The sequence below is a fragment of the Triturus cristatus genome, chromosome 7 (genome assembly GCF_964204655.1).
Source record: "Triturus cristatus chromosome 7, aTriCri1.1, whole genome shotgun sequence".
Taxonomy (NCBI): domain Eukaryota; kingdom Metazoa; phylum Chordata; class Amphibia; order Caudata; family Salamandridae; genus Triturus; species Triturus cristatus.
In genome coordinates this window covers 1,173,820,983-1,173,846,212 of record NC_140590.1, presented here as the reverse complement: position 1 = coordinate 1,173,846,212, position 25,230 = coordinate 1,173,820,983, and the positions used below count along the sequence as shown (strand labels likewise).

General features: G+C 52.3%; 1 protein-coding gene across 1 annotated transcript in view; it reads left to right on the top strand.

Moving 5' to 3' along the window:
- Positions 1-25,230, top strand: part of LOC146811364 (uncharacterized) — a 125,281-nt gene that overhangs the window by 54,480 nt on the left and 45,571 nt on the right. Inside the window, exon 3 of the mRNA XM_085618479.1 lies at positions 14,901-14,962. Coding sequence (XP_085474605.1) covers positions 14,914-14,962 — 49 coding nt within the window. The 5' untranslated portion in view covers positions 14,901-14,913. The remainder of the gene's footprint in view (positions 1-14,900; positions 14,963-25,230) is intronic.

Below are 25,230 nucleotides of genomic sequence, written 5' to 3'. Positions count from 1 at the left end.
AGTTTTCCGAAATGTGTGTGTTTGGTAGGTTTCCCTAGGTGGCTGCCAAGCACCGGGCCAAAAACCCAAGTGACCCCCCTTGCAAAACCAGGTCGTTTTGAGATAGGCAATTTTCATGTCGCCTCACTACGTTGTGTGCCCTTGCCGGTCGCGGGAACTTGGGCCTCCCAGTCCAGCTCGTCATGGGCACAGAAGGGGTTAAATAAAGTCTAGGCGGCGGTAGCAGGCAGCACAGTGCAGGCGGTGGATGCTGTCATCTCACTGCATGCAGCCTCGGGATGCGTCAGCGTTTTTATCTTTTTAACAGGAGATGCGCGTTGTAAATGCCATTGCCACCTGTATTTAAAGTTACCACCCGCACTGACTACAGCAAGCTGTGCAGCCGAGGTTTCCCACCACTCAGAGACCTCCCAGACAGCAGGCCTTACAAAGGCCAAAGTTGCTCCGTTTACAAAGGGCCACTATTTTTACCACCCACTTCACAAATGTGGAGCACTTTCATTTTGGGACCCGGGATTGTTTTCTGCCTCAACCCGTACCCGGGACAGCCCAACCGGGGAAGACAGAGCCTGACCCTGGGAGGTAAGAGACAGCCTGACTAACCCTCTCTGGCAAACACAGACCGACCCTAGTAGGTAAGAGACAGCCTGACCCTCCTTGGTAAAGAGAGCCCGACCCTGGGAGGTAAGAGACAGCCTGACCCTCCAAGGTAAAGGGAGCCCAACCCCAGGAGTTAAGAGACAGCCTGACCCTCCCTGGTAAAGAGAGTCCGACCCTGGGAGGTAAGAGACAGCCTGACTAACCCTCCCTGGTAAACACAGACCGACCCTAGTAGGTAAGAGACAGCCTGACCCTCCTTGGTAAAGAGGGCCCGACCCTGGGAGGTAAGAGACAGCCTGACCCTCCAAGGTAAAGGGAGCTGTTAGACGGCGGACCTCAGAGGAGCCCGGAAAGGGGTCCTGACTTCCCTGAGTCCCCACCCGTGTAGTATTGTAGCCGGGCACTGGCGGGAGATTCCCCAGGGGGAGGAATCTCGCAACTAGGATCGTACTTCTGGCACCACACGACACAGAGAGACCACACTGGGTATTCTCAGAACACGCTTTATCAAATAGGTATCACTGCAAATATGTACAAGGTGAGCACGGGCTCAAGAGTCTCGGAAAGGTAGGGGGTAGCGGGACTGTCTCTGGTAATGGTTAAAAGCAGGGACGTATCCGGCGCACAGCTCACAATCCTCGAGCTGGGGGATACGTTGTCGTAGTCGGGGCCCGGCGGGACCGTGAGAGTCTGTCGGAGCCGCGAGTCACTCAGCGGCTCAGGTACAAGTTCGGAGGTCTTACGATCTTCAGGGAGCCGCGAGTCACTCAGCAGGGCTCAGGTACAAGTTCGGAGGTCTTACGATCTTCAGGGAGCCGCGAGTCACTCAGCAGGGCTCAGGTACAAGTTCGGAGGTCTTACGATCTTCAGGGAGCCGCGAGTCACTCAGCAGGGCTCAGGTACAAGTTCGGAGGTCTTACGATCTTCAGGGAGCCGCGAGTCACTCAGCAGGGCTCAGGTGAGTTTCAGTTCCAGGAGCCGCGACCACGTCAGCAGGCTCTCGTTGTTCCAGCGTCGAATCTGCCGGACAGTCTCAGAGCACCCCTTGTTATAGGTCGACCCTGCTTTGATGTCCGGAGTCTGCGCAGGCAGGGGTCTTGTCACCTGGGGGCCGCTTGTCGGGGTTTCCTGCTATTGTCTTTTGATCCTTTCAGGGCCGGGTCGGGAGGAGTCCCAGACACCCAGCAGGCACGGAGCCAGCCCGCAGGGAGGCCAGAGGGCCGATCGAAACCCATCGTCCCAGGGGAGTTCAGAGGTGCGATAGAAACTGCTCCTCCCTCTCTCATCCCCTGGAAGCGTGATGTCCTCCAGCCGGAGTGGCGCCTCTAGGCCCGGGTCGCGCTGGGGCCGGGCGGCCATCTTGTTGCAGGGAGTGGGCACGCGGGCCCGGGGTGGCCGAAAGGAGAGAGGCCATGGACGGGGATGTCCGGAGTTGGCGCAGGTGTCCTGGTGGGAAAGGTCGGCTGGGCCGCGTGCTAGGGCTGCAGGCACCAGGTTTCGGTGGTGCGGGGGCACGGAGGGCCATCCTACGAGGCCGGGTCCAACAGGAGCCCAACCCCAGGAGTTAAGAGACAGCCTGGCCCTCCCTGGTAAAGAGAGCCCGACCCTGGGAGGTAAGAGACAGCCTGACCCTCTCTGGTAAAGAGAGCCTGACCCTAGGTGTTAAGAGACATTCTGGCCCCTCCTGGTAAAGAGAGCCTGACATTGGGAGGTAAGCAACAGCCTGACCCTCCCTGGTAATGAGAGACTGGCCCTGGGAGGTAAGAGACAGTCTGGCCCTCCCTGGTCAAGAGAGCCTGGCACTGGGGGGTAAGAGACAGCCTGACCCTCCCTGGTAAAGAGAGCCTGACCCAGGGAGGTAAGAGACAGAATAATCCTCCCTGGTAAAGACAGCTTGACAATGGGAGGTAAGAGACAGAATAACCCTCCCTGGTAAAGAGAGCCTGACACTGCCAAGTAAGAGACAGCCTGACCCTGGGAGGTAAGAGACAGTCCGACCCTCCATGGTAATGTGAGCCTGACACTGGGAGGTAAGAGACAGCCTCGCCATCTCTGGTAAATGAGAGCCTGACCTTGGAAGGTAAGAGACAGCCTGACCTTGGGAGGTAAGAGACAGCCTGACCCTACCTGGTAAAGAGCCTGACCCTGCCATGTAAGAGACAGCCTGACCCTCCCTGGTAAAGAGCCTGATCCTATCTGGTAAAGAGAGCCTGACCCTGGGAGGTAAGAGACAGCCTTATCCCCTGGTAACGACGAACACAAACAGCTAAACCCTCATGGTGAGTTTGAGAAACAAACATCCTTGAGCGTCTCCAGCACAGACAGCTTAATGTCCCTTAGCCCCCGGCTCACCCATCAAAGCTGGAAGAGACAGCCTGACCCTCCAAGGCAAGAAAGACTACTTTTTCAATGCAGGGTGCAGGTTTACCCTCCCAGGTCAGCCTGAGCAGAGAGACAGTCTGAGACTCCGCCCCAAGTACGATGCAGCCTCATTTAGGAAAAGAGGGGGTTTGACTCATTTAGTCCTAGGTTAGACCCTGATGGTAGAAACACACAAAAAGAGGTAGATTGACTGATAGACGTCCTATTTATGTTTTCCAAATGTAGTTTCAGGAAAGGAACAGAACTACTTTGTAAAAACTGTCCCCACCCACAACAAGTTGTGGCATGCTTCATCATAGGGCTGCTACTGACGCCTCTGCGCCAACCAACGCTAGAGGCGGAGCAATAGGGAGGGGTAAACAATACAAACTGTGAAAAGAGAAGGGAAAATACAGGATCCTAGTAAAGTGCAGACATATAATGAGTTAAAACTGGCTATGGGATATCTTCCTAATATTTTTATTCCTTGACACCCGGAGAGACTGACTTGTCATTGTTATGATTAGTGGGGTGAGCAGATGCGGGCATACATGAGCATACCCACTTCCACTCATCCACTCACCAGTGCGCACACTCTCTGACATCCATCCACTCACCAGCGAGAACACTATGACATGCATCCACTCACCAGCGCGCACACTCTGACATGCATCCACTCACCAGCACGCACACTCTTTGAAATCCACCCACTCACCAACGCGCACACTCTCTGACACCCATCCACTGACCAACGCGCACACTCTCTGACACCCATCCACTCACCAGCGCGCACATTCTCTGACACCCATTCACTCACCAGTGCGCACACTTTCTCTAATCCATCCACTCACCAGAGCGCACACTGTCTGACACCCATCCACTCACCAGCGTGCACACTCTCTGACACCCATCCACTCACCAGCGCGCACACTCTGACATGCATCCACTCAGCAGCGCGCACACCGTTTGAAATCCACCCACTCATCAGAGCGCGCACTCTCTGACACCCATCCACTCACCAACGCGCACACTTTCTGACACCCATCCTCTCACCAGCACGCACACTCTCTGACACCCATCCACTCACCAGCGTGCACATTCTCTGACACCCATCCACTCCCCAGTGCGCACACTCTCCAACACCCATCCACTCACCAACGCGCACACTTTCTGACATCCATCCACTCACCAGAGTGCACACTGTCTGACACCCATCCACTCACCAGCGTGCACACTCTTTGACATCCGCGCACTGAACAGAGAATGCACTCTCTGACACCCATCCACTCACCAGCGTGCACACTCTCTGACACCCATTCACTCACCAGAGTGCACACCCTCTGACATCCGTTCACTCGCCAGCGCGCACACTCTCTGACATCCATCCACTCACCAGTGCACACACTCTCACATCCATCCACTCATCAGCGCGCACACTCTTTGACATCCACCCACTCACCAGAGGGCGCACTCTCTGACACCCATCCACTCACCAGCGCGCACACTCTCTGACATCCGTCCACCCACCAGCGCGCACACTCTTTGACATCCACCCACTCACCAGAGCGCGCACTCTCTGACACCCATCCATTTACCAGCGTGCACACTCTGTGACACCCATCCACTCACAAGCACGTACACCCTCTGACATCCATCCACACACCAGCGCGTACACTCTCTGACATCCATCCACTCACCAGCATGTACACTCTCTGACATTCATTTACTCACCTGCCGTACACTCTTTGAGATCGATTCACTCACCAGCCTCACACTCTCTTACATCTATCCATTCACCAGCGCACACACTTTCTGACATTAATCCACTCACCAGCACGCACACTCTCTGACATCCATCCACTCACCAGCACGCACACCTACTCACACCCAGCCATGCACAAGCACACTCACTCACAGTTGTCTGTTCATAAATGCACACACTCACACACCCCAGTCACAAGCACAAAAACTTGCTCACACCCATTCACTCATGCACAAATACACATACATTCATAGATACACGCTTACACCTAAACATTCAACAAGCATTTGCAATGCAATAGGTCTCGCATTTATAAGAGTTTGAGCTATTGGCATTGTAAAATTACAATGCCTTTTATTTATGTTTTGGTTTTAAAACAAATAAAAGGCATTGTCATTTACAATGTCAATAGCATAAACTCGCATAAAAGCAGTGTGCGGCGTGCAGCAGTGTGCGGCGTGCAGCAGTGTGCGGCGTGCAGCAGTGTGTGGCGTGCAGAAGTGTGTGGCGTGCAGCAGTGTGTGGCGTGCAGCAGTGTGCGACATGCAGCAGTGTGTGGCGTGCAGCAGTGTTTCGTGTAGCAGTGTGAGGCATGCAGCAGTGTGTGGCGTGCAGCGGCATGCAGCAGTGTGTGGCGTGCAGCAGTGTGTGGCATGCAGCAGTGTGCGGCATGCAGCAGTGTGCGGCGTGCAGCAGTGTGAGGCATGCAGCAGTGTGTGGCGTGCAGCAGTGTGTGGCGTGCAGCAGTGTGAGGCGTGCAGCAGTGTTTCGTGTAGCAGTGTGAGGCGTGCAGCAGTGTGCGGCATGCAGCAGCGTGCAGCAGTGTGTAATGCAGCAGTGTGCACAGCAGTGTGCGCAGCAGTGTGTGGCGTGCGGTAGTATGCGGCGTGCAGCAGTGTGTGGCGTGCAGCAGTGTGTGGCGTGCAGCAGTGTGTGGCGTGCAGCAGTGTGAGGCGTGCAGCAGTGTGTGGCTTGGTTTGTAAACAACAAGAAAAGCGGACATCAAAGGAAGGGTGGGAGGGAACGAGCATATGGGGTGTGAGTTATAACGAAAGTTAATTGTTGTAAGAGGGGATGCAGGAAGTGAGGCCGAGCGCACGCTGGCGAAAGCAGTCTGCTGCTTTCAAGTCCGAAGCCAGATGCCAGCTTCACGCTTGAATGCCTCACATGCACTGGCCATAAACCGCACTCCTAAGGTCTTGTGCCCCTTACTAAATCTCTCTGAATGTGTGAGGCGACGCACGCGCAGGAAGAAGCTGGTGGCAAATGGAATGCGCGTGGTTGTGCGCGTAACCACCACCCGATCCGCCTGGCAAGCCTTTGGGAGCATTTTCTGAAGCCCTTACATAAGTCTCGCTGAGCGACCGCTTACGCGATAGCCAGGCGAGACCTAAAAAGCACTTACCGGGCTGCAGCGAAGACAACGGGACCAGCAAGGGGGGGCGGGAGAGTACAAAGGCACTATAAGGCGCTGGAGGCATAAAGGAGGGAAGGGGAACATAGAAGATCCGCTGCCTCCTCTCATTGGTTAACATTGTATTGGTTCAGCCCTAGGAGGGACGGACCTTCCCTTACAGACTGGGCACTTCAGCGCTTAAACCTGATGCACTAAGGGCTGACTGTTTGTGACGCTCCCTCTCATCAGAAGGGGGAGGACCTCACAGGGCTTTGCTGGACTGATGAGGTCTCTGCACTAAGTACTGTGAAATCTTCAGTCCAGCAAAGGATGGCTCAGGTTTTCAGGTGCCTGTGAAGGCACATGTAAAGCACTTGACTACCTGACTGTCGGGGTCACAGCGGTTGCCGTTCCCCCGACATCCTGTAAACACACACGACTGCCGGGAGACTCACTTCCGGTTGGAAGACGAGCCCCGGTCTAGTTCTTGCAGACCACTGAAGCACTTCCGGGGGAAACGCTTTTAGCCCGCGCTTCCCGCCGGCTCTGTGCTTCAGATTTCGCCAGAGGCTCACGTCGAGTGGGAGTATTCCTGTTACCTACCGTTGTGTGAGCACCAGTCTACAGTTGCTGAACGCGTAGGAGCGTTACCTTGTGTTCCGGGTTACCGCGCTGTAGCGGTAACACCTGCGGTTTCCTGTACACCGCGCTGGAGCGCATATCTTGTTATAGCTTTTTGAGTTTTAGTTCACCGCGCTGAATAGCGGATATTGTTTGTCTTCGCTACCGCGCTGGAGCGCTTATATCGTTTCATCTTCGCTACCGCACTGGAGCGCCAATCACTTTGTTTCGTCTCACCGCGCTGGAGCGCTGACCTTGTGTATTTTGGTTTCCGCACTGGAAACACCAACAGGCTTGTTTTCTTTTTTTCCCAACAGCGCAGAAGCGCCACCTCTTAAGTTATAGGGAGTCAGAACCTTGCGCAATCCTTCTTCTATAGTGACTAGCGCAGGAGCGAGTCATCCATCAGTTCCTCGAACCTTCACAAGGGGGTCCATGCTGGGGAACGCCCCTGGAGTATTCAAATCCGTCTTGAGCAAGTTGAAGGCCTGGAGCAGCAGACACACCGGTGAGTCCTGGCAGGATAACGCTTGTGTGTGTTTTAGGGAAGGCTTGATAAGGGGCGGAAACAGGGGATCTTACTTAATTTCATTCTTGTTCTGTTTTCCAGTTGCCCCGGGGATATCCTGCGCAGCACCTTCCACGCATTCCCACCTCATTCCCGTTTTCTGGCTCCTTTCCTTGCGCCCATCTCATCCCTGTTGGGTCCTGATCCCGGGAGAGGTCAGGTGGGGGCAGGGACGGGTGTTCCTGTCGTCTCTGCGGAATCACTTCGCAAGTAAAGTAAGTCTTGTGGGGTACCCGACACTGACCCTGACATGGTGAGTGTGAGACCGGCCTCACGGCGTTGCCCTCCCAATCATCCAGCCAACCTGCAACCACCCTCAAGACACGACATCTCCGACTCCGGCCGCCCCAGCCACCCAGATCCGAGGGCCGGCCAGAGCCCTGACAGACTCGACACCCTACCACGCATGTCCGACCGAGGGAGCGGGAACCCTCGAGCCAGACCCAGAGGCGCCAGCCCAGTCACACCTCGGGTCGCCTTCCCCGGGAAGACTCAATCGGCCACCAGGCCCCTGGGGAGCAGGCGCCTCCCCTGCCGAGCGTCTGGGGTCCCTCCCAGACCCACCTGAAAAGACCAAAGAAGTGAGCGGCAGGAAATCCCGCCGAACCCCCTCCGTCACCCCAGTCCCCCCTCTGCGAGGACTCCGGACTTCAAAGAACCAGCGGAGTATAACAAGGGGTGCCGGAGAAACGAAGGCAGAGAAGACCTGGAACCATCCGAGCCTGCTGACGCTGTTGCGGCTCCCGAACGCTGAAATCACCTGGGCCTGCTGAGTGACTCGCGGCCTCTCGCTATTGAACCATCTGAGCCCTGCTGACGAGGTCGCGGCTCCCGAACACTGAACCACCTAGGCCTGCTGAGTGACTCGCGGCCCCCAGCTATTTGAACCATCTGAGCCTTGCTGACGGAATCGCGGCTCCCGAACTCCGACCACCTGTGCCTGCTGAGAGACTCGCGGCGCTCCCCTTGAGGACGACTCGGTAAGAGATCGCCCAGAGACACGACACCCTCCAGCTCGAGGATTGTGAGCTATCCGCAGGGTATTTCGCAGAGACACTCTTGAAAGACTGTCCCGCTACCCCCATTCCCCACGACCGATTTGTGGTACTGTGTGCCACTGCTGTACTACTTGCATCTTGGATCATAAAGATCCCTTGAAAATCATCGATAAAAGAACCTATCGTCCTACAAAGAATACGTGTGGTGTCACTCTGTTCGTAGTGTATCTCAGGGTGTGCGCGCCTAGTTCGGCCTACGGGGGAGAGGTGGGTCAAAGGGGTGGGCAAGACGGGCATCGTACCCCCCTCCGGCGAACGCCTTTCCAACATTTGGTGGCAGACGACGGGATCCGAGCCGACACCGAAAGAGAGCGTGCAGTGAACGACTGACACACTACCAAACAGAGATGGAAGGAGAAACCTCCCTGGGTGCCGCAGGTACCGAAATAAGCTCACCGTTCCGAGAGGATCAATTGGACTATTACACACATAGAGAATTAAAACAGTTTTGCAAAGACCTTGGCATCGCTACCACCGGATTAAGCACAAAGGAAGACTTCCAGAAAGTATTGAAAACCTGGGTCGAGACGGGGGCGCCCCCGACCCAAACGGAAGGAGACTCTGCCCATGAACCACAAAGCATCCCGGCGAGAAACAACGGGCCAGAGGGGAACCTGTCCCCCGAGGAGCTAGCGAACCGAGAGAGAAGCCGCCACCATGAACTTGAACTGGCAAAACTAAAAATCGAGGGAGAAATAAAACTAGCAGAGAAAAAGTTGGCCGTCGAGCAGTTACGGCTACAAGGGGAACTCGAAGAGAAGAGACGCCAAAGAGAGCACGACGAAAAGAAGCTCCAGCTAGAACATGAACGCAGCCTGAAGGAGATCGAGTGGCGGGCTAAAAACGAAAAGTCACAGCCACCCGGGAATCCACCGCCCGCTCCCACCGGGGAAACCAAAGTCCACATCCCCAAGGATGGGGTAAAGGAGTATTACAAGAACGACGATATCCAGCAGTGGTTTAAGGCCTACGAAGTCGCCATGACCTCTCACCGAGTCCCGCAGAAGGATTGGGGGGCTGGCCTATGGGGCCGGTTCTTAAGCGAAGGAAGAGACACCCTGCTAGATCTGCCCTCCACGGTCATGAACTCCTACAGCCACATGAAGGAAGCCCTCGTGGGCCGGTATGGACTCACCCCCGAAATGTACCGACAACGGTTCCGAGATTGCAAGAAGATACCGGGCTCCACGTGGGTAGAATACGTGAACTTTTACAGCCGAGCCTTGGACGGGTGGATCAAGGGCAGCAAGGTCTCCACCTTCGAAGAACTGTTTGATCTGATTGCCTGGGAACATTTAGCGGCCAACTGCTTTGTAGAACTGCGCCAGCATCTCCTGGACAGTAAACTCACCGACCCTCGGAAGCTGGCCGCTGAGGCTGATCGTTGAGTGAATACCCGAGCCACCCGGGGCCCCGTGGGGGACTACGGCCGCCACAGTCAAGGCCCCCCCCGCCAGAGGGGCGGAGGGAACCACGGCCGACCAAGAGACTTCCCCGGGGGGTCCTCAACCAGCCCCCCCAGCAGCCCACCAGCGGCGGGTTCAGCCCCGTCCCCAGCAAGCACCGGAGCCGCAGGACGGCTAGGTCCACGAGCTAGGATCACCTGCTTCCGCTGCCAACAGCCCGGACACTACGCCAATGACCCCCAGTGTCCCCATTATCAGCGAACCACAACGACCAACCCCCCGGCCCGGCAGATGGCCTCCGTGGCTCTGGGGGAAGAGATGGAGGACTCCAAAGAATGGGAACCGGCGGCCATGGCCCTGGTCTCCCTTGGTGATCGAGAAATGGTCCCCGGGACACCCTTGCCCGCCAACACAAAGAAATACCGACAGCAGGTGACCATCAACGGCCACCGAGTCGAGGGCCTCTGCGACACCGGGGCGAGTGTCACCGCGGTCCACCGCAGCCTAATTTCAGAAGACCAGATCCTAACCGGTGCCCTCTGTCCGGTCGTATCCTCCGACAATTCTGAAAGCCTCTGCCAGATGGCGCTGGTGCCCTTCGAGTGGGGAGGGGTCTCCGGAGAACTGAAGGTAGCGGTCCGGACATCACAGCCCGTAGACTGCCTCCTGGGCAACGACCTGGAGAGTTCCCCGTGGGGGCAAGTAGAACGAAGAGCCCATCTGGGGATGATGGGCCTACCAGAATGGGTCTGCGCCACCACGCGCTCCATGACCGCGCGATTGCCTCTCTCCGAGGGCAGTGAGGCCCTCCTACCGAACACTATCCCCGAGAGCCGGGACACCCTACCAGAAGCGGACAACCCTCCTTCGGAGGGAGAAGAAGACACTAACCCGGGAGAAGGGCCAGAACCTTCCGCCCCGGAGGCCCTGACTGAGCTCGGAGAACTGCCCGAGATGGCCCAGTGGCGCTGTGAGGGGGGGCTCTCCCGTGAAGAGTTCTGCCAGGAACAGGCCACCTGCCCCTCCCTCGTGGGACTCAGACAACAAGCCGAAGCCCAGGCCGCCGGTGACCGAACCGGAACCCATTGGATCTATTGGGACAATGGCCTCCTATACAGCGAGCAAAAGTCCGCCGAGCTAGGCGCAGCCCGGGTACTGGTGGTACCCCTGCGTTTCCGGAGCCTCCTCCTGGGCCTGGCCCACGATGTACCCTTGGCAGGACACTTAGGCCAATACAAGACATATCAGCGATTGGTTACCCACTTCTATTGGCCCAAGATGCGAGCGAATGTAGAAGTACACTGCAAATCCTGCCTCACATGCCAGGGCAGTGGGAAGAGTGGCGGAAAAGGCAAAGCTCCCTTACAACCGTTCCCCGTTGTGAGTACCCCGTTCGAGTGGGTCGGCATCGACATCGTGGGACCCCTGGATCCGAAGACCGCCCAGGGCCACAGATTCATCCTTGTCCTGGTGGACCATGCCACCCGCTACCCCGAGGCCATCCCCCTCCGCACCGTGACGGCTCCCGTGGTGGGCCGAGCTCTCATGGGGATCTTCTCCCGTGTCGGATTTCCCCGCGAGGTTGTGAGTGATCGCGGCACTAACTTTATATCCCGCTACATGAAGTCCCTGTGGCAGCAGTGCGGAGTCACGTATAAGTTCACGACCCCCTACCACCCCCAGGGCAACGGCCTAGTGGAACGCTTCAACCGAACCCTAAAGGGAATGATCCTGGGCCTCGAAGAGCCCCTGCGCCGGAAATGGGACGTCCTCCTCCCTTGCCTCCTGTTCGCATACCGAGAAGTTCCCCAAAAGTGTCTGGGGTTCAGCCCCTTCGAACTGCTATACGGACATCCCGTCCGAGGGCCCCTGAGCCTGGTCAAAGAGGGCTGGGAGACAAGCCCCCGGGGGACACCCCCTGATGTGTTCCGCTACATCCTGGCGCTCCGCAACCAGACGAGGAAGTTCAGAGAACTCGCAGAGGCTAACCTCGAGGCCAGCCAAGAAGAAATGAAGCGCTGGTATGACCAGAACGCAACCCTGGTCGAGTTCCAGCCGGGCCAGCAGGTTTGGGTCATGGCCCCGGTGAAGCCCTGCGCCCTACAAGACAAATGGACTGGTCCCTTCAAGGTGATCGAGCGGAAGAGCCAGGTCACGTACCTGGTCGATGTACAGTCCCCACGGAACCCCCTCCGGGTCCTCCACGTGAACCGTCTCAAGCCCCACTTTGTGAGAACAGAATTAAGTTTGCTACTGGCCACCGATGATGGGGCGGAAGAAGACACCGAACTCCTGCCCGACCCCCTGTGCGCTAAAGACCTGGATGGTTCCGTGGAGGGAGTAAGACTTTCAACCACCCTCACTCCCCAACAGTCCGACGACTGCCGCCAGCTGCTCAGACAATTCGCGGACCTCTTCTCCCTCATTCCAAGGGTCACCGACTGGTGTGTCCACGACGTGGACACCGGCGACAGCCCGCCTGTGAGACACCGAGCCTACCGGGTGCCTGACCGGGTCCGCACCTGCATCAAGACCGAGGTACAGAAGATGCTCACCCTTGGAGTAATCGAACCCTCCGACAGCCCCTGGGCCAGCCCGGTGGTCCTGGTCCCGAAGGCGGCTTCCCCGGGGGTCGCCCCCGAACTAAGATTCTGTGTGGACTACCGGGGGCTCAATGCGGTCACCCGAGCAGACGCTCACCCTATCCCCCGCGCTGACGAGCTCATCGACCGCCCGGGGGCCGCCCGGTTCCTCAGCACTTTCGACCTGACCTGCGGATACTGGCAGATTGCTCTCACGGAGGGAGCGAAAGAACGCTCTGCCTTCTCCACACCAGATGGCCACTACCGCTTCAGGGTCATGCCGTTCGGGATGAAGAACGCCCCGGCCACGTTCCAGCGGTTGGTGAACAAGGTCCTGGCCGGACTCGAGGAGTTCAGCGCAGCGTACCTTGACGACATTGCCGTATTCAGCTCTCAATGGCACGAGCATCTCCAGCACCTCCGACAAGTACTCATGGCCCTGCGCCAAGCCGGCCTAACAGTGAAAGCCAGCAAATGCCTGCTCGGGCAAGGCTCCGTGGTCTACCTGGGGCATCAGGTGGGCAGCGGCCAGGTCGCCCCCCTCCAACCGAAAATCGACGCCATCAAGTCCTGGGAGCCCCCCACCATGCAGACGGAGGTCCGGGCCTTCCTGGGCCTTACAGGGTACTACCGGAGGTTCATTAAAAACTATGGTAGTATCGCGGGGCCCCTCACGGAGTTGACCTCCAAAAAGCTTCCGAAGAAGGTGCAGTGGACCACCCCGTGCCAGCAGGCGTTCGACGCCTTGAAAACCGCCATGTGCACCGCCCCCGTACTCAAGGCCCCCGACTACTCCCAAGAGTTTGTGGTCCAGACCGACGCATCCGAACACGGCATCGGGGCCGTCCTCTCGCAATTCGACGACAAGGGCATCGATCAGCCCATAGCCTTCATCAGCCGAAGGCTGCTGCCGCGCGAGCAGCATTGGAGTACTATAGAACGAGAGACCTTTGCCGTGGTCTGGGCCCTCAAGAAACTACGGCCCTACTTGTTCGGAACCCATTTCCGAGTACAGACGGACCACCGGCCCTTGCGGTGGCTAATGCAGATGAGGGGGGAGAACCCCAAGCTACTACGATGGTCCATCTCTCTCCAAGGGATGGATTTCACTGTCGAACATCGCCCCGGGGCGGATCATGCCAACGCCGACGGCCTGTCCCGGTTCTTCCGCTTCGGCGAGGAGAATCCCCCAGTGGATGGGTAGTTCTCCACGCCTTTCAGCTGGGGGGGACGCGTGTTTGACCGGCCTCACGGCGTTGCCCTCCCAATCATCCAGCCAACCTGCAACCACCCTCAAGACACAACATCTCCGACTCCGGCCGCCCCAGCCACCCAGATCCGAGGGCCGGCCAGAGCCCTGACAGACTCGACACCCTACCACGCATGTCCGACCGAGGGAGCGGGAACCCTCGAGCCAGACCCAGAGGCGCCAGCCCAGTCACACCTCGGGTCGCCTTCCCCGGGAAGACTCGATCGGCCACCAGGCCCCTGGGGAGCAGGCGCCTCCCCTGCCGAGCGTCTGGGGTCCCTCCCAGACCCACCTGAAAAGACCAAAGAAGTGAGCGGCAGGAAATCCCGCCGAACCCCCTCCGTCACCCCAGTCCCCCCTCTGCGAGGACTCCGGACTTCAAACAACCAGCGGAGTATAACAAGGGGGAATGCCGGAGAAACGAAGGCAGAGAAGACCTGGAACCATCCGAGCCTGCTGACGCTGTCGCGGCTCCCGAACGCTGAAATCACCTGGGCCTGCTGAGTGACTCGCGGCCTCTCGCTATTGAACCATCTGAGCCCTGCTGACGAGGTCGCGGCTCCCGAACACTGAACCACCTAGGCCTGCTGAGTGACTCGCGGCCCCCAGCTATTTGAACCATCTGATCCTTGCTGACGGAATCGCGGCTCCCGAACTCCGACCACCTGTGCCTGCTGAGAGACTCGCGGCGCTCCCCTTGAGGACGACTCGGTAAGAGATCGCCCAGAGACACGACACCCTCCAGCTCGAGGATTGTGAGCTATCCGCAGGGTATTTCGCAGAGACACTATCTTGAAAGACTGTCCCGCTACCCCCATTCCCCACGACCGATTTGTGGTACTGTGTGCCACTGCTGTACTACTTGCATCTTGGATCATAAAGATCCCTTGAAAATCATCGATAAAAGAACCTATCGTCCTACAAAGAATACGTGTGGTGTCACTCTGTTCGTAGTGTATCTCAGGGTGTGCGCGCCTAGTTCGGCCTACGGGGGAGAGGTGGGTCAAAGGGGTGGGCAAGACGGGCATCGAACCCCCCTCCGGCGAACGCCTTTCCAACAGTGAGTGTATCTCAGGTGGACCTTTGGTCAGACTGACCGACATAAATCATTATTTGGAAAACGGAGGTGGGGGGAGCCCTGCTGCCCACAATGAAGGGCCACGCCTGGTGTCCACCACCTGCAAATAAAAGCACAAATTAAGTACTGGGAAAGCTCCTTACGTTGCAAAATCTTTTTCTAATGATGATATTCTAGTAACTCAGGCACTAACACCAGCTTCTACCTACTCACTCCTAGGACTGAGGACAAAATGAGGGCCCTGCTGATCTGTGTGGTGGCTGCCGTCTTTTTCTTCCAAGGTGAGTAGGTCTCCTACATTAAGGGGAAATGGGGTGGAAATGGGGGAAAGGGATTGGAATGAAGTATGGTAAGTGTTGTTTGTAGAAGGCAACTTGCCTCTGCACCCCCTGAATGTAAACACATGGGGCCACTTCTATATTACAGGCCCATTGCTTTGTGAAATTGTAGACCCCTCAACTATGCAAGTATATTAAACTTCATCAGCTTTACGATCTATTAATAAATGCTACTTAACAGTGCTTAATATGTAAAAGAATAGGTGCTGGTGTCCAAGTTTTGCTCCATAGCCCTTCTTGTATTGCCTCAATCTTTGTGAAACTAAAAAAAGACTGCACTGTATGTCCTGCTGCTCTTTGAACTAAGGGAGCATCAGTATGGACAACGATAGTGAGAGAGAATGGAAATTCTTGGTCCCCAGAAATAAGTGCTGGTAGAGCCCACTGGTGACCTCCGGCACAAATTAAGTAAGGATTACATTCCCTTACATATTTTTGTGGTGCCTTTTCAATGGACCAGGGCTTGCCAACCCCTCCTATGAAATCTATTGATCAAAACTACCCGTGTTCGAAACCACTACTATTTTATATCAACCAAGCATCTCAACATGTTTTGAAAGGAAAACCCCTTGGAGGCCAGCACAAGGTAATTTTCTCCTCTGTGCATCACCAACAACCCAGCACAATGCCTGCCATGCTTCACCTCCACCGATATTAGTGTTAGCTGACTCTACTACAAATACCGCTACTCGACTTTCGAACTTGTGTGTCGGCATACATTCTGTCCTGATGCCTCTCCAAAGGCTTTTTTCTGACAAACGAAAGAGTGTGCCTAGGAATTATTGGTAGAGCACAACTGCAGAAACCAAATAGGTTTCTTAATAAAGCCCTCACTCACCAACCTGGTTGGTGACATGCTTCATCATTGGGCCCCACCAGGAGAGGCCGAGTGCCACCCCGGTGTGCTTCGACACCAGAATTACTGCGGAGCTGGTTGTGGGTGTGGTGGGTAGTGGAAGTGATTGCTAAAAATGTCTGGTCTGTGTCAAAAAATAAACTTTATTAGAAGCCAAACCGACATGTATAAAAACAAAGTGTGGGACGTAAGAGCTGAATAAAATGTTCAGCCAGGTCCCTTATGATACGGTCAACATGTTTCTGCCTATGTGTTAATTATAAACTGGCATTTGTCAGGACCAAAAAGGGGGGGGGGCGTGAGAACCTCGGCGGTATGAGCGCGCTAAGGCCCACTCTGACCTGAGGCTATAAGTGTGAAAAGAATATAAAAATTATTTATATATCAAAAAACAAAAATTACTATTAGGCGACTCCCGCAGTGGAGAGAACCCGAGTTTATTATGGGGTGTAGTCAGGATCTACACCATGGGTCTCGGGAGGGGAGTGGAAGCTACAATGGCACACCGCCCGCTCAGCTAGACACCCACTTGGCACCTATGAGATCCCTCAGTAACCGGACCCCGATGTAGCTTCCACCCCCCTCCCGAGACCCATGTGTAGATCCTGACTACACCCCATAATAAACTCGGTTCCTCTCCACTGCGGGAGTCACCTAATAATAATTTTTTTTTTTTGATATATAAATAATTTTTATATTCTTTTCACACTTATAGCCTCAGGTCAGGGTGGGCCTTAGCGTGCCCATACCGCCGAGGTTCTCGTGCCCCCCCCCTTTTTGGTCCTGACGAATGCCAGTTTATAATTAACACATAGGCAGAAACATGTTGACCGTATCATAAGGGACCTGGCTGAACATTTTATTCAGCTCTTACGTCCCACACTTTGTTTTTATACATGTCTGTTTGGCTTCTAATAAAGTTTATTTTTTGACACAAACCAGACATTTTTAACAATCACTTCCACTACCCACCACACACACAACCAGCTCCGCAGTAATTCTGGCGTCGAAGCACACCGGGGTGGCACTCGGCCTCTCCCGGTGGGGCCCAATGATGAAGCATGTCACCAACCAGGTTAGTGAGTGAGGGCTTTATAAAGAAACCTATTTGGTTTCTGCAGTTGTGCTCTACCAATAATTCCTCGGCACACTCTTTCGTTGTTTTGATTATGATGACTTTGGGGGACTAAGAGTGGCCCATTTTGTTGTGTTTTCCCTCACTCTCTTGTTGTTTTCAGCAGCTTTTTTCTGACCACTTCAAAGCCAATTATATCAAAGAATTGACACGTTTCCAAATCTGCATCTCCTTGTGGATCATACCATCTCTGATATCTGCTGAATTAAGCGCTAATTAGAATAAAGGGACAAGGTGCATAGAAATTAAATGAAATACCAGCATTTGTAAAGCGCACAGTTACCTCCGGAGAGGTGTCCCGGCGCTGGGGGCCGTTGGGAAGATTAAGTGAGCTATTACCCAGAGTCACAAGGTGCTGGGCTAACCTGCCGCCGGCGATCGAACCATGAGCCCCCGTGTTCCGGAGTCAGCCTCCCTGGCTGCTGCATCACACCTCTTCCCAGACAGAATAGGAGAAGAAGTTGTGGGAAGAGTCAGAACAGAAATTGCTCTTAGTCCAACACCCACATTGCACATTATGAGTACATATAACCTTTATAAGGCTCTGCAACCTCCTCATTCGCATCGGCTATTTTGCATTTTTTCAATTTTTGCAATACTTTTGTATGAGTGAAGAGTCGGAAAGATTGGCCGTGCACTCCACCGGTGGTAGACGTAACTCCATTGGGCACTTAGGGCAGATTTACAAGCCCCTAGCGCTGCCAGTACATCACTTTTTGTGACTCACTGGTAGCACATTACACTGCCCCATATTTACAAGGACAGGAAAAGCCACCCTGCGTGGCTTTTCCTGTCCTTCTAAATATGGCCCCTTCACACACAGCACTCTGTGTGAAAGGGGCGGTCCATGGGTAATGCTGTTGGTGTTCCCACGCAGCACCCATGGAACCAGACACATTTCCAGATTGACGAAGAATCGTAAATCTGGAAATGCGTCAGTATGCTACGCCACCCTAGGGGTGGCGTAGCGGGAAGCAACGAGCAGAAATGTTTTAATTTCTCCTCGTTTTTTTCCTCTTTCAATGCGTGCTGCATTCTACAGCACGCATTGGAAGAGGAAAATTCCTGTAGTGATTGTTTTTATGCAGGAAGGTGTGCCTTCCTGCACAAAACTATCTCTCCATTACGCAAGCATCCCTGCACCATGGTGCAAGGGCACCTGCGCATGGCAGCTGTTTGTGCGCCAGCGCAGGGAAGAGCACAGGAATGTGACATATTATTGTAAATAAGTCGCATTCCTGTGCTCTGAAAGTGCCGCAGCGTGGCGCAGCCAAAGTCCTTGCGGTGCCACGCTGCTGAACCTTCTTGTAAATCTGCCCCTTGGTATTCCTCTAAAGGTTCTTTCTTCCTGATACCTGAAGAGGCCTTGAAACCTCATCTGCCACTGAAGTGAAATGTAAAGAGTCCCCTCAAGAACATAAAGCCAGGCTCCCTGATGTCACCTGAATCACCCAAGGAATCCCCTCTGGTCAGTGTTTCACTAACACAGCCAGATCTGTGTCATTCTCAGACATCCCAACACCTCTTCTCTGCAGTCCTGATAAACCTCTAAAAGAAACTCTAAAGGCCCGAAAAATATCCAAGATAATAAACACTCTTCCCAAACCTACGACCAGAGCTGGCCGTTGCTAAGAGAGCGCCCTGGACGAAACCACATTTGGCGTCCCCTCCAAACGTTTCCTTTGACCAAAGTCATCATAGGGAGACCCTATGGAGGTCTGTGCCCTGTGCGTGGGCCTAGCAGGCACATGCCAACGGTCGGCCCTGCGTTCGGCCAGTGCTTTACGTCGCTGAAAATGGCGAGGGGCGTCTCTGAAAGTGGGGGGGGGTCTAAGAGGCATAACTAAGAGTCACATATAACAAACAGCCTCTGTGACTGAGGGTGTGTCCTAATACACGTAGCCTAGAATCACTCCTGATAACTCCTAGCCCAGTTGGTGCAGTTTCACAGCCCTACTGTGACAATAAAAGCATCCAAAGCGAGGCCGCTCAGCACAGTCCAGAGCTTTTAGTTTTAGTTTTTAAAATACAGTTAAGGCCGGAGCTCGTGTTGGCAGAACCCCCCTCTCAACATGGAACACTCCAGGGCACAGATGCACATTTCAGCATCCATATGCTGAGCACCCTAGCTAAGCTTTGCCAGGGGCGGCTGGTGGAATTTGAAACTGGTGAGGCGTATGCAAAACGAATCAACATATGCGAGCGCAGCGAGTGAGGCAGACGGCAGAAGGTGGGGTCTGGGGGGGGTTCTCCCCCCGTGAAGACATTTTTAAAAAATTGGCATCTTTTTGGTGCGATTTTCAGCACAATTTCTGTGATAAATGAACTAAAAATTCAGTTCTTCTAGGCATTCATAAAAGAGAACCCATACATTATTTCAGAGAATTTCTGGGTTGCCAAGCAAGTCTTACTTTTGAAGAGGGCTAGGGTACTAAGCAAGACTGCAATGGTTCTACCCTTTCCAATAGAAACCACTAGTTAGCGATATGAAAAAGTTCACTGGACAAACCTGGGGTCTAGGGAGAGTCCCTCTCCTGAGAAAGAAATTTAAAAATATTGGCAAATGGTGCATTTTAAAGCAAATGAATGCAGCGATAAAGCAAGGCTTATTAAGGAGTTTGAACATATAGTCTTGAAATAAACACATTAAAAACTGCCCCGTATCTTCTTGCATTCATTTGTTCAACAGTTACTGTAATATGTAAATTGTTCTGCATGACAACTTTAGCCCTTTAAAATGTATGCTTGCCCAGTGTCTTGCACTGCATGCAGCATTAAGTTTGGAAAAATATGCTCTAACTAGACTTCGGGAAGCACCCACAGCTGCCCCAATATCACCAAACACCCGCAGGCAAGTAATGTCAGTTCCCTTTCAAACTATCCACAGCCACCACATATGACCCTTGTATATGTTAATCCAACGAACAGCCTCGCATCGCACCAGAGTACAGGACTGGAAAAAACTGTCAGTCTCTTGAGCGCGACTGAAAACTCGAAAGCGATCACATAAGTCCACACAGTTACACACTGGTTCTTCTCGCCATCAGAGTTCCATTTCGATAAACACACATATTGGTTTCACAGATGGGTAAATTCATATTTTCGGACAACTAAGTACATCCTGACAGACACTGTAGATTATTCATCACAGGTACTCGAGTTCATCAGTAGACACACTATGCAGTCATCACCGGCACATTCATCATCAGAGGCCAACCAGTTCATACTCACACAGACACACAACTGCAATGGTTGCGGCAGGCAAACATAACATCTAATTAAAAGGCCGTGGAGATAAGTAACCAATCATCCACAACAAGGTAAAACACAAAACCACTCAAGGAGACAAACAGCCATTGATAAAGTGCTCGTGCTCAGTCATCGGTCGGCTCTAAAGTGCTAGCGTTCACAATAAATGGATTGGTTGCGGCTGGCCAACATAACATCTAATTAAAAGGCTGTAGAGAGATGCAACAAATCATCCACAACAAGTTAAAACACAAGACTGCTCTAGGAGATAAACAGCCTTTGATAAAGTACTCGTGCTAAGTCATCGGTCGGCTCTAAAGTGCTAGCGTTCACAATGAATGCATTGGTTGCGGCTGGCCAACATAACATCTAGTTAAAAGGCTGTAGAGAGACGCAACAAATCATCCACAACAAGTTAAAACACAAGACCGCTCTAGGAGATAAACCGCCTTTGATAAAGTGCTTGTGCTTACGTGGATAGGCTGCCGCCACGGAATGAGGCACGAAGGTGCGTGCAGTGCAGCGTGAAATCCGACAGTCCTAATAACACATGGTAGAGCCACGCCAGGCGAGTTGCCCTTGGCCCCATTTACCAAAGGCTGCGGGCTGCCCTGTTTTTGTGTGCATGGCTGAAACATCTGGCAAAGCTGAGGGATTGCGGGTGCCTCGATACACCACAGCACATTGGACAAGCTCTTATGGAGGCCATCTGCATCAAATAATGGCTACCTTTGGATAAAGTGCCAAAACTGTAAGTGGGGTGCTTCAGAGCACTATTTGTAAGACTGGGCGTTTATATACAGTGCATACCAGAAACAGAAAAGCTTTAAGATAATATGTTACTTCTGTCTAAACCAATTTCAAAAAGATGAAGGCTGTGTAATCCTTGCGAGGATTAGAACCTGGGAAATGCTGGTTATGTACACAAGAGCAAGTGTGTTCAACTCACTGAGCTATCACACCAGCTGACGACGCTGTGAATAAGGAACTCGTGTAAAATGGAATACACAATAATAATGTAAACTCAAGATGCATGTACAGAGTGATCTGTCAGTTGCAGAATGAGGAATGTGTTGAATGTTGTAAGTGGAAAGTATATGTTTATTCAGAATATTGTTTCAAAGTGCCTAGCTTTAGGCAGGTGTGGCCTGCCTGACCTATACACTACCTGCTCTCCATGCAGCAATCTACTGTGGTCTCGGTTTTACCAGTGGTTCCCCCTCTATCGACTCTTCCCTGAGTCTGCCTCGGGCCTTCTTCCATGGATTCAGTGCAGTAGATGTTTTCTGGTGACTACATTAATATCAATGTCTCTGGACCATGCCGGCCTGGAATCTAGTCCCGGCTGCCTCACTTTACACAGTAATGTGTCATCCTGTGCAGATTACGTTATCATTCTGAGCCTGGATTCTCTCATCTGTCAAAATCGTAGCACTTGGAACTGGCTGGAGGCCAGCACTAGGCGCTTCTTATGCTCAACTTGCAGGTGCCCAGAGGTGATTCTGATCGCAGTGTTGTGATACACATGTCTCCGTTTCTCTCACATCAGTGATGGACACATATTAACTGTGTCTACAATCACATTTATTTATGGGTTCTATAAAGCGCCAAGCAGCAAGCTGAGATGTGCAGCGGCTCGGTGAAGGCCGGGTGTGAGGCCAACCGTGTCATTAGAACTATACATGAATTTACTCGAAAGCTAGGCTTTCAGGCAGCTTCTGCAAGCTGGAATTGTCGGGAGAAGTGTACAGGATAAAATCGTCAGCATAGAGCCCTCCCCCCACCCCCCCACCCCACCCCAATGATGGGACTACCAATGAACCACCAGCACATGGCATGTAGAGGAGCAAGATCACCAAATGTTAGGTTGTGTGCTCAGAGGCCAGACTCAGCCCTGGCTACCACAGCAGACCACCACGCGCTTCCAGTGACAAGGCCAGCAATCATGACAGCCAACTCCACAAGTGCCTTAGACGGAGGCCGAGGTGTGTTGTTATGGGAAAGCTCAAGATGTGTGTTGGTACACATACATTGCATTGATGGAAAGCACAATTCGTTAAATGTTCTGCTTACCGTATGTTTAATAAACTGGCCGTAAATATGATAAAACACATAGCCATCGCCAAGGTAATTTAGCAGGAATCGCTCGACTGCTGACAGTTCCTGATCGTTCGCGGCTCCTTTTTACAAGTCCCTGGCCTGCTTACGGGCTTGGTACGGCTCGGGTCCACGCAGCAGAAGACCACGATTGAATCTGTGCACGTGAAGGACGAGTCTCAGTACCAAGGGCTGGGTAGCTGTGGGGTTCCTCGAAAAGCCCTCGGAGGCAGCGGCGTAGCTCGAAATGAGAAAGCCTCTCCCGCAAAATAGAGAAAGGGGCCCAGAGTCTCCTGTATGTAAGAAATTTGCCTTCGGCTGAATAGAGGGTCCCTTAAGGTTTGGGGTCCACCTGCACTATGCACCTGCTCTGTGGCCCAGGGCACCATCACATAGTATGGAATGTTCACCCTAAGTCACTAGGCCTATAGTCTTTATACATGTGATCTCACAGCATAGTGCCTGAACTCCTATGATAATGTACCTGGAAGTATAGTGCCTAGTCCTCACATGATGCCCTTTTAGCACATTGCCTGCAGTCGGTGGGAGTGTCGCGCGGGGGTGGGGGCCGGGGGGAGGGGGAGTGTTAAAATAAATAAAAAAAATCCTACCTGAGGTCCTGACTCCTGAGCAGGTCCGCGCCGCCTCGGGTCCGTTGGCACCTACAGCCCCTCTCAGCCAATCCTGGCGCTGCTTTCAGTGCCAGGATTGGCTTAGGGCACGGTTACTGCTCGCCAACCTGCCCATTAGGAGACCGAGGTTTGAGCCTTTTCTCAACCCTCGCTCTCCTAATGGGCATGCGTCAGCCAGAGCAGACACTAATGCGCATGTTGCAGCGCGGAATGTAAAATCCCTCCCTCCGTCACAGATCAATTGATTTTCTCAATCACACTCAATCAACACATTCGCTGGTGGGGCCCATAATACCAACATTCACTCATCAACGATCCGTACTACTCGGGAGGTGATTGGTTTTACCACATTGACATGGAAGGAAATACCTCTACTCAACCTTCTTTAACTCACTAGACACTTCTCTTCACCTTTGGTATTCCTCCCATAAATGGCCTATGGATCAGTTAGTTGTGGGCTTGGTGACTTCTATCACCATTCAATTATCTTCAATCAGTACATTTTCAATGAATAAACAACCCGACACATTTAGTAAATCAATCAATAGATCTTTATCTAATTAATTCAATTCAATTCTCTGTTATTCAAGTCGCAAATCATCATATTTACCTATTCTGGCTAATTGTCGTTCTCTAAGTCAAAGTATGGCCATCGGTTCAGTCTGTCAGAGTTTCAGGGAAACAGCTGTCCTGCACTGTCACCGTCCTCTCCGTCAGCGTAACGTCAAGAAATGGGAAAACGACCTCCCCACCTCACTATTCTACCATATTTTATAGTAAAATCACATTCCAAAAGTATCGAATATTATTTTTGAAAGTCTCTAATTGGTCAGTCAAATTTGTTCAACTGGTTCCCAAACGGGAAAAGTCTATTTATATGTAATATTTTAATTTGTCGGTCCGATGTATCTTTTCATTGTTCTTTCAGGGGAGCTGGCTTGTAGACCAGAACGTCCTTGGTGGGTACAGATAGGTTAGGGTCACGAAGAGGCCACTGTTGCTGAAGTTAGCGCAGGCGCACTTCTCCATGGACCAGAAATGATGTCATTTCCAATGTCAGCTACAGGAGGCAGCCATTTTGTGGCAGGCCCAAATGGTCAACTTAAGTAAAAGAAACACAAAACATAATTAATACATCGAAATGATTAACAAAATGTTATTCCCTCACTAATTCCCATATGTGTGTGCATTTATCTAGCAGGAGCAACACTTAAGGCAGTTTTATACTCACTTAATAAAGCACGAATCATGAATACATCACAAAAGCAATGTTTATAACATTAGTATGCGTACGTACTTAGTTCACATATTATTTTAGCCATGCAAATGCGTTACCACGTGTATTTCATCTGTTAATACGGTTGATTAGTTATACCACACCAAACTATTAATGAAATTATAATTAATCGATTATTCATCTTAATATAAACATGCAAAAATGAAGAGGGTAGACTAAAAAAAAAAAACTTTACCCGCTCCAGCAATCCCCCCTTTGGTGATTTTATCACCATAAAACTCACAAATTTTGTTCTTTCATTACGGAATTTTAAAATGTTTTCTTGCTCAATTCATAGTTCAGTTTCACCTTCATCTTCTCTTTTTACTGATTCATATATGTTCTCCTTCCACTCCTCCAATTCTATCTCCTCAAATTCTCTTTCTTGTTTCTTGTCTTTTCCTTTTAGTTTTTCTCTTTTTAGTTTCTTTTTGTTTTTATTATGTCTATAACACATACATCCTAATCTAATTACTAATATTATGAAAATCACACATGTTAGTGGAAACAATATCCTACCTATAAAAGTACTACCTATTTCGACTAAGAAATTCTTAATAGCAGCTATCTTGGTTCCAATCTTTTACAAAACACTTTCAACCTCCAGTGGTACTATTTCGTCATGCAATTCTGTAATATTTTTAATATAAATTTTCAGATCTTTACTTTCATCAGGAATGTAAGTGAAACAATGTTGGACTTTCAGTATTCCACAGACTCCACCCTCTTTTGCCAATAAGATATCAAGGGCAAGTCGATTTTCCATTACCATAGCACGCATGGCAACCATTTCAGTATTTACCAATAAGAATCCTCCAGCGGTGCTTGTTGACAAGCGATCCACTACTGTTGATAGTTTTCGAATGTTATTTGCATTCAAAGATATTCCCACTGCTGATATCAATGCTCCAAAAATATCACCTACAATTTCTGCCCAAGACTCTCTTTTACTACGTACTAAATGAT